Here is a 13,547-nt window from a genome sequence, read left to right as displayed (position 1 = left end):
CTTTTATCTGAAATGTTCAGTGCTGCAGGCGCGATCCATTGGATGGAGTCATTTCAGGCTCCAGTTGTTACATTATTTCTAAGTTGAATCTTCAAACAGATGTTGTTGTTGTTGTTGTTGTTTTTTTAGCTTCCCTGCGTCATCGCCGACAAATACAAATTAAATCTTAGCCTGTAAAGTTTCGCGAACGATAATGCAGAATTGAAGTCGAAAGATGATTTCTGTAGTTTGCAAACCGAAGCGCAATCCACACAATCTTTGGCAGGTAAATTTGTCCAGATGTCCTGTTCAAATTTCGTTTTTGTCAAAACGTTTTCAGGAGATCTCGTCCTGTATTTTGACCTTGTAAACAGCTACTGGAAAAAACAGTCTGGCGACAGGTTCAACCGTGGTGAGATCGGTGGCAATTCGAGGGTTAAAACTTGGTTTGGGGGATAAGGTTTGAAGTCGGTTCAGGTTTAGCGTCGGGGTTTGGCACTTTGGTGCGATTGTTAAGGTCAGGGTACGGAACTAGGGGATGCATTACGTCAATGAGTGTCCTCACAACTACCGAATAGCAAGTCTTTGTGTGCGCGTGTGTGTGTGTGTGTGTGCAGTCTTTACTGTCCAAGGCAACGCTGCAGTGACGAGAAGAGACGGAGATCTCTCGCAAAGCGCAATTTGAGTTTTTGGTTTGTTTTTCTTGCGACTTAACAACAAATTAAAACTTGGTCAACTAAGACTTTTCTCATCGACTAATTCTTCATCGAATATTTGGGGGCAGCCGTAGTCTTCAAAGTCCAGAATAAACTTCTTTTTTTTTTTTTTTTTTTTTTGAGTGCTTCAAGCCTAAAACCATAAGGTATCCTTTAAAACAAGCCACATCAAATTGCCAGTCCAATCCACCTGTTACAAAAGGTTTCATATTTGATATGGGTCGAGCGAAGCGTATCGGCAGCTTCTTCCTTCCATACGGACTTTCATAAAATCTTGTGAATACCTTTTTAGTTGTGTCCAACCAGTTAAGAAACACTGCACTTTGGTGAAGATGTTGTCAGCTTAATAGAAGAAAGCAACCCCCTTCTTGAAAGTAGAAACTACTGGGAATCCCCGTCATGTAATCCATAAAACCCCTTCTGTAGAACTGATATTGACCTGTAGGCTATAACCCGCTCCAGCTGTGTGACGCTACAGTTGCGGTAGACAACGGTAGCGCGGTGAATGATGTGGAAACAAATCTTTAACAAAGGTTCCTTCGTCCCTCAAGGACTTCTGAAACTCTTGATCTCAGGAGAGCCCCAGGCCAAACAGTTGTTTGGGATCGTATACAATGATTTCAAAGGTAAGAGACCAACACAAGCAGCATGTGGTTTGAAGAAGCGGAAAGAAGACTCGAGCTTGATTAAACCTTCTTGATTCTTTGGTTCAGATCAATGGATCTTAAAGCCTTTCTTGTCATTTCCCTAAACTGCAGATGGTGTTTTTTTTGTTTTTTGTTTTTGAAGAGGAAAATCTGTGGAAAAATTCCTTCCAATTGTCTGTTTTATGTTTTCATTTTTCATTTCTTTCCCTATGCATCCGTGACTCCCTCGTGGTTGTGTTTGCTTTATGTGCACGATCAAGGTAAGAATCTGGACTTCGTATCAAACCATCAAACGGTTACCTACACTGCCGTTTGTGTTTATTGATTTTTGAAAGGATGCCTGTTAGCAGAATTTAACATCACTCCTTCAACTCCACAGATTGTTTGATGCAGGCACTTCTCTCTCGCTCCGTCTCCCAATATGGCCGTCCTTTACGCGTAACACTTCACAATTGATAAACACCGATAAAGCGGTATCTTGACTCGTAACGATCATTTGTGGAACAATGTCCCATTGCCTCTCTAGTCTGCGCAGTAATTGGCCATTTATATTTAATTAGGCAGTTCTTCCCCCCACTGCTAGCTTGGTTCCCTCAGTGCTGAGAGAGGCACTTTATGGTGCTCCTCTCGCTGGCTTCCTTTAAACCAGCTCATTAATATTTCAGCTGGCATCATCAACCAAACAATAATAAAATAATAATGTGACGGCTGATTAAACAGCTAAACTCCGACTTTTTAATGTGCATTTAAATGTGTATTTGCATAAACATGCCTGGTAAACGCCTCTTTAGAGGACAGTGATGCCTTGCAGCACACTATTGCAGCCAACTTCGAAAGCTTAATAAAACCTTAATTAGGTAGCAGCCTCAGTCGCGATAATAAGACGCTGGAGCAGCACCTCGCTGCACAACGCAGATCACACAGGAGGTGACATCAGGCTTTTATTTCTGTCTCTGTGGAAGAATTATACAAAAGATCTTACACCATTCTCCACATCTTTTTTTTTTTTTTTTTTTTTTTTCTTCGTTTTGGTTTTAGGGTGTGAAATTTGAAAGAGTCTTAATTTTTTTCAAGCATGTGGAGTAAAAACCTGCAATCAATTCCTCTCAGATAATTCATGAATTACAAAGAGAAAATTTAATTAAGAGGTCTGATTGTGCAGCACTTTATAGAAGAAAACTTAAAACCGTGGCGATGAAAATGCAGCAGTGAAAAGTGAGTAAAAATGGGGGATGGGTAAAAAAAAAATACATTGCCACAATCATTTTTTTTTTGTATTGATTGAAACTCAAATCCTTTTACCAAAATACCATATTTAATACCAATAGAAAAGAAGGAAACACATTTGATACAATTGTTAGACCCGAAAGATTTAACAATTTGTCGTGGCGTGTAACCCTGAGTGTAATATAACTTGTTTACAAGACAACTCCGAAGTGTACTTTTTAATTTAAAGTTCACGGAGTAATGTTATATTTATTAGTTTAAAATACGCTCTATATATATCTGGGTGATATAGACCAAATCAAATATTTTAAAAATTCTGACCAAATGATCGATGACTATTGGTGCTCGAACTAAATATGTGCACAGTAACATTTTTGATAAATAGTCATGAATGATGTGGACATAAAGACTACGTGGGGAAAAGGAAAATAATGCCACTAGAAGTTCAGAAGAAGTTCAGAAGAAATAGGAAGGCGACGCTGACCAAGTCTGGCTATTTCACCTTATTTTCAAAGCAAGTACATTTCCTCCTTTCACCACAACCGCTGCCCCAAATACAAAAGAGACACATTTATCCTAAATTCCTCGCCACTTTCTTATCGTTATTGTGGGAATTTGTTATCGAAATCGTTTTATCTTCCCGCATTAGAAGAGAGGCAGTTTTCAATCGGGATAACCAGGGTCAGACCAGTTGTATAGTGCGAGGTGCAGCCTGGAAACACTGTATCACTCACCTCAAACTCCCCTGGTTATCATCGTGAAGCTTGTAATCTACTCATCCCCTAATACAATTAAATTCCCAGACACAATTAACATCCCTTGGCCCGCACACAAGCAAACGTGTGGACACGCAGAGGATGGTGAATTCCCATCAGTAATCAGTGCAGCACAGTGAAGCAGACTCAGCAAACGTCTGAGTGTAGTAATGGAGAGGGAGTGGTCTGTCTTTGTTGAACCAATATAGAGCGAGAAAGGCAGGTCGTAAAAAAAAAAAACATTCATTTGTCCACTGACATCTAAAACTCTCCGAAACGTCCGTTAGTGCCGGTTATTTCATCGTTTCCTCCCGTCATCCCATAATCCTTGAAGAATTTAAATACTCTCCTATTCCAGTTTTTCATCATTTGCATTTTGAGTTTAACTAAAAAAAATGGATAATCATCCTTTTAAAAACGGATTTCAAATCTTTCTCTTTCCTTTCAGACTGCGAGTGCTACGGTCACTCCAACCGCTGCAGCTACATCGACTACCTGAACATCGTCACATGCGTCAGCTGCAAGCACAACACCAGGGGCCAGAACTGCCAACACTGCAGACTGGGATACTTCCGCAACGCCTCTGCCGAACTGGATGATGAGAGCGTCTGCATGGGTCAGTCTGCTGGGAGACAGTGAGAGGATGTGGAGGGGGATGGTGTGTGTGTGTGTGTGTGTGGTCTGTGTGTGTGTGTGTGTGTGTGTGTGTGTGTGTGTGTGTGTGTGTGTGTGTGTGTGTGTGTGTGTGTGTGTGTGTGTGTGTGTGTGTGTGTGTGTGTGTGTGATGGGATGCTGTACCTGCTTATAAAATTCAAGCAATTGCTCAGATGTTTTGTTTTTAAACTGGAAATTACCACATCTAAGTCGTTAATGCTTAAAAGCTAGGGCTGTACCCAACTCAGGATTTGACTGTTCATGACCTTTTTTTTTTTTTTTTTTTTTTAATAAGGACTATCTGGCAATCAGAAAATCCTCAGTGCGCTCTCTGTTGTCTCTGAATTGCAGAGGCTCTCTTGGCCGCTTTGCTTTGTGCTGTGAGATGTGAAGGTGTCCAAAGGCACCTCTTATTGCCTTCATCCGCACTGCCAGACCTCCCCAGGTCGAGGTTGTGGCCGGCGGAGATCAGCAGACTCAAAAACAGTCCCAACTGGACAACCCTAGCCTCCTACCAGATCCACCTAAGCGAAACACTTACAATGGCCAGCTCAGAGGGCGTAGTGGCATGATGATGCTGGGCTCCAGCAGAGGTCGGTGTGGGATCCCCATCCAACGACACCCAGCCCTGGCTCACTACTCAGAACCTTAACTTCAGTTCATTGTCTGCATGTAAAATAACAAATAACTCCCAATACAGGAAAAAAAAAAAAAAAAATACTTCTCAACTTCTGAGTATTCAGTGAACTGAAATGTGTCCGACCGATGATTTGACCGTCGACTTTCAGAGGGCAGCCCTATAAAAAATAACAAGGAACCAATATTTTCTTCAACGATATAACCTCTTTAGTATCACTTTTACGAAACAAAGTGTTTCCCATACATGAAAAATGTACTTGTGGTGGCTTTTAATTTAAAACAGAAGTCGCGGCATTCAGACTAACACTCGCATAACTCTGGCCACGCTGTTTCCATCCAGCCAGATATACTGTATTTATGTTATTTACCTAATTTATGAGCACCCGTTTCTTTTCAGCTCAGTGTGATAGTCTCTGCAGCTTTTGAAGGTCGCCCTAGTTTCTGTCCTCTGATCTGTGTTTCACAAAGGGCGGAGCTTAACCGCTGCTGCACTGACACGGAGCGGAGCAGGTGAAGGAGGAAATGGGGAGTTTGTCCTCTTTTAACAGATTAAAAAGTATCAATAAAAAAAATGCCGAAATGGATCGTCAAATATACTTGGGCGGTTGTTAATATACCGGGTGGGTCCCCCCCCCCCCCCAAGTATAGTATATGTATGAGTAAAGTACATGTATGGTAACTATTATTTTATATTGACTCTGCAATCCAGCACACACAGGATTTAGAAAGAAACGATGATTATGAGATTAAAACATTAAAACGCTGATTTTGACTGAGGAACAGTGATGAAATCTTTTTTTTTGTTTTAAACATGGTCCCCAAACTGTAGGGAACAGTATGTATTTCTACCACAGACTTAAAGCCGCTCTGATCGATATCTCTACAGTACCATCAAAGGATAAAAATGTCTCTGCATAACGTCATCTCTGCTCCTTTCTAGGGCTTCCTGCCTTTAGTTCATTTTTTTTTTTTTTTTAGCAGAAGCAGCAATGTGCTCCGGTGAAGTTTCCCATTGTTTGGACATCAAAACTTTATGATGTTTTAGGGTTATTGCTCTGCTGTCTCAAAGCTGGATGGACGGCACTATGAATTAAAGAAGCTCTGCCCAACACCGATGCGAACACCCTCAGGCGCCCTTAAAGCTGAAAGTCAACTCTTTAAACTCATATCATATCCAATGTGCTGGCGTGCAGGGCCAAAACAGAGAAAAGTACCACTCTAAAAATGATCAAACTCGTTGAATAGCGTTATATCGTTATGTACAGTGATCCACACCTTTTGCTTGCTTTAAAAGTGTATTCACTCTCTTTAAACTCGGTCTTATTAAGGACACGTCCTGATAAGAAGTCACTCTGTTTGGCTGTGGGGCTCAAATCTGGTGTTGCGTTGGATCCATCTGTAGGTGGACTGCAGGGGGTTGGAGGGTAAACTCGCGGCGGTTGGGGGCACACGCAGGGCCAGACCTTTGGAGTCAGCACAAATAACCCCACCCCCCCCCCCCACCCCCGCCGCTCATCTGCCAGCACACTGGCACAACCAAGCGTGGCAACAGAAATCAGTTCACACCAGCGTCTCGAGAGCAAGAAAAACACGAATGCATTTGCACACCCATTTTCCACAGCTTTGAATCCCACACACACACGCACACACACGCACACACACACACACACACACACACACACACACACACACACACACACACACACACACACACACACACACACACACACAATCCCAACATTAGTGCACATGACCCACAAACACAGGAAGACCCACCGCGTCGCTGTGGTCGTTGTAATGTGAGCCTCTTGGCTTGTTTCACTTTTATGAATATTTTATAATAATTTTCATAATAAATTAGCGAAGCTGGTCTTGGCTTTACGCAAAATACAAGCTATCATAGGCTTACATCAAGTCACGAGAGAAACTTGAATTCATCATCAACTGACTGACAAATGCGATGCAAATATGGAGAGCTGCAGGTTGTTTTTTTTTAAATAACCTCTGATCTGCTACCAACTATCACTGATCTGAATTTCAGTCAGTCTCAATAAATATATGCATTTCTACTTCTACTTATTCTACCTGCCCTTGAACTGAAACCTGTGATTCAGAACAAGCTGCACTTCTATTTTGTGGTATTAGTTTTCCAAACAACATCTAAGATGTGCAGAGCGCCCTCACATAAAGCACATCTGTCAATGTATTTTTCAGTTCTCTTGAAGGCTGTTTGTTATAGGTGTTTTTTGGGTTTTTTTTTTTTTTTTGAAAGCCGTGCCAGTCACTAAAGTTAACCTCTAGTAGACCTTGAGAGAGTTTGTGTAGTCGTGCTCCGCTGTGTGAGCAGAAAAAACTAAATTGACCTGTTGGATCAGAAATGCAAAATCCTATGTCTTATCAGCGTTACAATTCTCACCTTATCTGCTAGTTGTGCATACAAAGTTCTAGACGGGCGTTTTGCTTCAGCGTTTTCAACAAGGTAATACAAGTGCAAACCTTAACCAAAGCTCAACAATAATTCTGTCCGAAAAAGGCCTAAATTTCAGTTCTGAATCAGAGCATCATCTCGGGATGTCTCTGTACTTTGGAGAAACCCCGCCTCGCATGCACAGCACTGTAGCTCTGAAGCGTTTGAATATCAAACACAACTCTGCGGTCTGAATACAAATGTGCACATTTTCAGGCTGAACTCAATTCAACTCCAAATTAAATCCCAGAATTTAACAAGAGGCGGGGATTTCTAAATGTCTCCCTCTCTTTCTTTTCTTTTTTTTTTTCCTCCACTGTTCTCTTCCTTCAGAGTGTAACTGCAACCAGATGGGCTCTGTTCACGACCGGTGTAACGGCACAGGCTTTTGTCAGTGTAAAGAGGGCGCCACGGCCGCCAAATGTGACGACTGTGTGCCGGGATACTACTGGAAACAAGGCTGTTACCGTGAGTATGAGGAGATGGGAGTCTCGGTTCATGTCTTAAACTGTACGGTTGAAGAGATGTTGCAACCTTCGCGAGAGCACCGTCCACTCGGCTCCCGATGTTTTCTTTACTCACTGGGGAATAGATCATGTTGCTCATTAGCAGGATCAGCTGCTCCTTTAATTGATGACCCTGTCCCACCTTAACCCCATTACAGGGACTCACCATCCTCTGCCATTTACCATGTAGTCAGGGGCCTCAGTCTCAAACAGCCCCCCCCCCCCTCGCTCCTCCCTCCCCCTACACACACACACACACACACACACACACACACACACGCACACGCACACACATTTTGACCATTGGTTTATTTATCACAATGTGGGACGTACTGTAATAAATAATGGTAAAGTTTTTTTTTAGGTTCTGACATCTTTCTCCAAATAACTCAACAGAGCTAATTATATTTTGGTGCGATAATAAATGTTAGCACATGTAATTACTTCTCGTCACGGAAGCCTGAATCTCTGTTTTTCTCTCAGAACAGTTTTAGGTCAAGTATCTTGTGCAGTGCAGCGTTTCCTAAAGCCTTTAGTAGCATCTCAACGATGCCACTACGATGTCACTGCTTAAGAAATATCACGCATGTAGTGTATTTTTCTGCTGGGTTTGACACAACAATTTTGACTTGACCCTGAGAAAGTGCAGGCTCAAGGAAAACGGACGGAGAAAAGGGCTGCAAAAACAAAACAAAAGGCAGGTGGTACCTGTTGTAGTCCCTGAGGCAAAGACTGGAGAATTTATCTTGCCTCTTTCCTTCCTCCTGCTTTCTTTTCTACTTTGTTCTTTCTGCCCTGAATTCTTCCCCTTCCCCTCCACCTCTGTTTCCCGTCATGTTTTTTTTTCCGAACATTGCCCCTCCTTATCTTCCTCCACCTGTCGTTCTCTTTGCCATACATCGTTGTGTTCCTTACTGCCCCACTATTCTTTTACCACCTGTCATTCTGTCACTTTGCTGCTCGCTCTTTATTCCCAACGATTCTCTCCGCCATTCTCCTTACCTCTGCACTTCCTTCACTCTCCATCCTTTTTCCCCTCACTCCTCCCTCTGCTGCTTTTTCCATCTTCGCTTTGGTCTCTCTCGCTCTCTCTGCTCACAGCTAACGTTTGCGACGGGGAGATGCTCCTGTGCCAGAACGGAGGAACGTGCTACCAGAACCAGAAGTGCATCTGTCCTCCGGAGTTTAAGGGGGTACTGTGCCAACAGTCCCGCTGTGAGGCGGGCAAGGACTGCAACGGCGCCTCTTCGCCGCACTTTTCCACGGCCACCCTGCTGCTCTGCACTCTGCTAACCTACCTGCTGGCCACGTTAACACCCCACTGAGCCACAAAAAGAAGTCAAAACAAACCCTCAGACCAAGGAGCGCGTGTCTACGTGTGTGTGTATGTGAGGGCGAAGGGTGACCTGGGGAGGACCGTCCCAGTCATGGACCCGACGAACGCACACTGCAGCACTCTCAAAAGCGCACACACACACACACACAAACTCACAGAACACTACCTAAAACCCCCATTCTCCTTTCAAACACACACACACACACACACACACACACACACACACACACACACACACACACACACACACACACACACACACACACAGGACTGTTATGATACCGAGTGCGTGCAAAAGAAGGACAAACAGAGGGGAAAAAAAAGAAAGAGAGCGACCTCGGAGAAAAGAGATCCAGTCAAAGGGGGAAAAAAAGAATCATACCAACCACTGTTCCCTTTATTCCTGAGCTGGAGCAACGCGCATCAAACCAAAAAGCATAGACAAAACACTTTAATCACCACTGTTTCACTTCAAAGGGAATGGCTGTTGTAACCACAAGGACCTTGTCTTTTTTTCTTTTTCTTTTTGAATTCTTGGTTAAGGGATCTCGCCTCCGTTGGATTGACGGCCAACGTGTGTGTGTGCGTGTGTGTGTGTGTGTGTGTGTGTGTGTGTGTGTGTGTGTGCGTGTGTGTGTGTGTGTGTGCGTGTGTGTGCGCGCGTGTGTGTGTGTGTGTGCGCGTGTGTGTGCGCGGTCAGACTCAGTGTGAGACGTGTCGACACGACGGACGGGGTCGGGAGGCGAGGTGCTCATTCGATTCCTGCTGCTGAGGCCTACATAGTATATTAACCAGGTTTCATTTCTTCTCCAAAAAAAAAGATGAGACTTGATTTTACATTTATTCTATTTCTGCTGCATTTTTTTTAAATTATATCTTCAGTCATTGTATCTAATGTGCCCACTAGCAGTCGCTGAGATTATACACATTATATAATATCCAGGGGGTTATGAATTATTTAAAAAAAAAAAAAAAAGATTTAGTCACTATTATGGTTGTTATAGGAATGAGTGATTGTTGCCACACTTAGCGAGATTTAATCTTCACACAGTATTCAGGAAGCAGAATTTATCAGAATTTAATCAGAAGTCTAAAAAGAGAGAAAAGATATGAACCACTTATCAATATTATATGACATTATTTGAATATTTTTTGTAGAAATTATTTTTGTTTGGAGTTACAATAAATGATAAAAAATGACATTTACAACTATTCCAAATGAGCATTTTATTACACTGAGTGTAAACCTTGCAGTAAATATGACTGTTATTTGCCTTCTTTCTTGTACTTTTTTCCATTCGATCAAGTGTCCACAATAACATGCTGTTAAGCTTCTTTTCAGAGGACGGGTAAAAAAAAAAAAAAAAAAAAAAAAAAAGGTTTTTACAAAAGAACCGCATCGCTCTTCATCATTCATTTGATATATTTCATTCACTTTGGACATGGTGTCGAATGCTTCTTATTACAAACGCTTTATTCCAGTTTAAAATCCAACAGTCTGTCTGACAATCACAAAGAATTGCTTTTCCTGTCAAGAGAATATAAATAATTTTATTCTGATAAAAATTGCAGAGCTTTTATATCTGGAAATGTCACAAATAACAGCCTGATTGAAAATATTCTCCACAACATGAACAGCGGAGATGTACGGTGATCAATGCTGGCCGAGAGACGGAGCGACTGACCCCGAGGCCAGAATTTCTACCTTTCACCACTCGAGATCGCCGATTTCCACTTCCAAGGGTGTAACAAACATGTTGTGTTTAGCAAACACACGGTTAAGGTTCCAGGTTAAAAAAAAAATTTCCCTGAGCAGCAAAAACTACAACATAATTTCCCTGTGAAATGTATTGCTGAGTCAGCCGAGGCACACAGTGGATAAATAGACGCGAACGCCGCATTACATCCGGATCGAGTGTACATCCGAGATAAAAGCGAGACTAAGCCTGCGAGAAATGACAAGACGGGGATTCTGGTATTACTCCTCTCTGTCTGAGCTCTTTAAGTTATTTTGTGTGTAGGGCTCAGCCCCTCTGAGCCTGAATGGTGTCAAGATCTGAGCTTCAAGAAGGGAAAGTTTATGAATGTAGAACAATGAGAAAGAGAAGGTAATACTCAAACAAATCAAAAATGCATGATTGACTGACAGTAGGATGTTCAGACACAATGCAAATATTTAACTTCTGTCTGTTTGTACGAAAACACTTTGATTCATGTTCATTCTGGAGACTGTTATTTGCGGTGCTGTTGAACCGCACTGGGTTAATACTGACAAGTGTTCCTAATACTTTGTCGGCCCGATTCATTTAAATGGGAGGGACCAAATATTAGCAACACCTCTTAAATTACAGTCTCTCCAAAATGACCATCAAAATAAATCATGACCTCTCTTCATCGGACTGAATAACAACTGGACATTGTAAACCTCACGAAGGGAGGATTTATTGCTGGGCTGTTGTTTTCTACTTCATGCTTCACCTGTCAGTGGTTTTAATGTCGTGGGCTCATCAGACAAGGTTATCGTATGAAATGCGAAAGAAGTACGTGACATCAAACAGCCTACTACATCATATTCTGTCTCTTAAAAATACAAAATCTCATATGATGACAAGTTCAGGATAAATATTTGCCTCGTTGCTGTTGTCTGATGAGACGTTGATATCACTCTCTTGTGGTAAATAAACAGTAAACCTGGTTCGGAGACAGTTATTAAAAAGATAAAACAGGGACAATAGCTGGCTCTGAATTTAAACTTATTCTGTGAAATATACATAACATAAAAAAGAAATATACACCGATATAGCTCTAAATTGTACCAATTATGCAACTCATTTGTTTAATCCTTAAACAAACATGTTTTCTAGAGTATTACGCAACAACAGCTGTGCACACTGAACAAGCGTTTTTTGTTTTTTTTTGCATTGATTTCTCTCTACCGCTCTACAAACTTGTAATGTTCAAAAAGAAGAAGAAAAAAGCTGTTGTAATACAGTTTGCACCAGGATAGATAGACACCGATCCATTTGGATTTGGCTCCACATACGGATGTTGATCAAATTAGGCGTAGTGTATTTATACATTGTTAATCAAGATCAAATAATGCGGTTCATTTTTTTATTTGTAAATGCAAACTGACAAATAAGATTGGAACTGCCGAAGGACGTCTCTATTCAAGGCAAAACTGTGCACCGTTTCATCATTCAGGGTTTATTACAGTAATTAATTAATATTGAGAGCAGCCCACCCAATTAAATTAAAATGGAGCAACACTGTGTTTTGGCGCTCTGAGATGAACCCGGAGATATATGAAAAATGAATGATCAGCAGACAGCTCCTCTCTTTATATTTCACCTCTGAATAGCTGAAAAACGACCGTACAGGAAGCTAAATCATCTGTTCTGAATCTCTTTATAGGGAGTAAGTGGGCTTCAAAGTAAATTAAAATGCTGTCAGGCACATACAAACCAGCCATGTTTGTTAACATGAAGAGATGCGGCTGAAACAGAAATAAGTACATAGTGTCACAGCTGCACCATGAAGAGAGCACTTTTCATATCACCTCGTGAAGTGATCTATTAAAAGTAAGACGTTAGCGTCAGCCGGTTGCCGGTGTGTGTGGAAGAGATCAGAGACGTCAGTAGAACAGCGGCTGCAGTTTGTCTTTGTCCTCCTGCAGCCTCCTGAATGTGACTCAAGAGTTTGGTGAAAAATGGCTGTGTTTGTCCATGTCATCTCTGTACTGTTTTCCCAGCTGTACCACTGCCTCCTGTTTGGATTATTTTCGGCTGTGAATTTTACATGGTTCCTCCAGGCTTCTGCGTCTGATTGCCCTAAGATTTCCTTTTCCAGACACCCTTTGTTTTGAGGATACACATCCCGGCTACTTTCACCGCGTCGTGCCCAGGGGTGTCTGCTGCTTTATACAGCCTGCCGTCTCTTGTACATGACCTGGTTTCTCTTCGAGGGTCGTGGTGTGTTTCTCTGGGGTTTTACTGGGGGCTGATCTCATGTTTCATCATCCCTCGTACAATCATGTAAGGTTAGAAAACCTTATCTAGACACATTCCCTCTGGAAGAGGCCTGACTGAGCACCTCGTGTTTTTTTTGGGGAGAGAGTAGCATTGACTCGATCTGGCTCGATAACTTTTGTGCGGTTCACATGTGAAGTTCTACTTTTGTTTTATACGGTGACATCTCCCCACATCAATCACTGTGTCCTACTTGTATCTTGGCCTGTCACAATTATTACATAATCACCTGATCACAATTATCTGAGCTGACGGCAATCATTTTGCAGAATTATTAGAATAATATCCATCCATCCATAGAAAAGCAGCTGGAACTGAGAGAAAGGTGATATTTCCACCAATATGTTCATGCCATTTTATAAAAATTCAAGTTATATTTGGTAATATAAAGTAGCTACTGATTTCGCAGTAAAGAACAACCATAGTCTTCAGATTAAATTGCATTTATTGTGAAGAAGATGCAGGAAGAGATGAGTAGGAGCTGAATGCATCGGTGTCATGTCGGGCTGATATCGACTGAATAAGATCAGTTTTGGATCGTATACTGTACGTGTAGGAGATCGGCAAACATAGATAAAAGTCACCTGCCTCGT

The 13,547-nt window shown here is 41.9% G+C and overlaps 1 protein-coding gene across 1 annotated transcript in view; it reads left to right on the top strand.

The window, feature by feature from the left end:
- The window catches only part of ntng2b (netrin g2b), a 69,310-nt gene extending 59,109 nt beyond the window's left edge, over window positions 1-10,201 (top strand). Inside the window, exons 6-8 of the mRNA XM_069715651.1 lie at window positions 3,773-3,940; window positions 7,418-7,552; window positions 8,692-10,201. Of these exons, the coding sequence (XP_069571752.1) occupies window positions 3,773-3,940; window positions 7,418-7,552; window positions 8,692-8,915 (527 nt within the window). The 3' untranslated portion in view covers window positions 8,916-10,201. The remainder of the gene's footprint in view (window positions 1-3,772; window positions 3,941-7,417; window positions 7,553-8,691) is intronic.
- Window positions 10,202-13,547: the final 3,346 nt, after the last annotated feature.

This window comes from Brachyistius frenatus, unplaced genomic scaffold, assembly GCF_029030835.1.
Source record: "Brachyistius frenatus isolate BFR_SWC_R1_liver_20210118 unplaced genomic scaffold, ASM2903083v1 Contig_146, whole genome shotgun sequence".
In the NCBI taxonomy this organism is placed as follows: domain Eukaryota; kingdom Metazoa; phylum Chordata; class Actinopteri; family Embiotocidae; genus Brachyistius; species Brachyistius frenatus.
The sequence above is the reverse complement of the archived record's forward strand: the minus strand, read 5'-3'. Positions and strand labels throughout refer to the sequence as shown.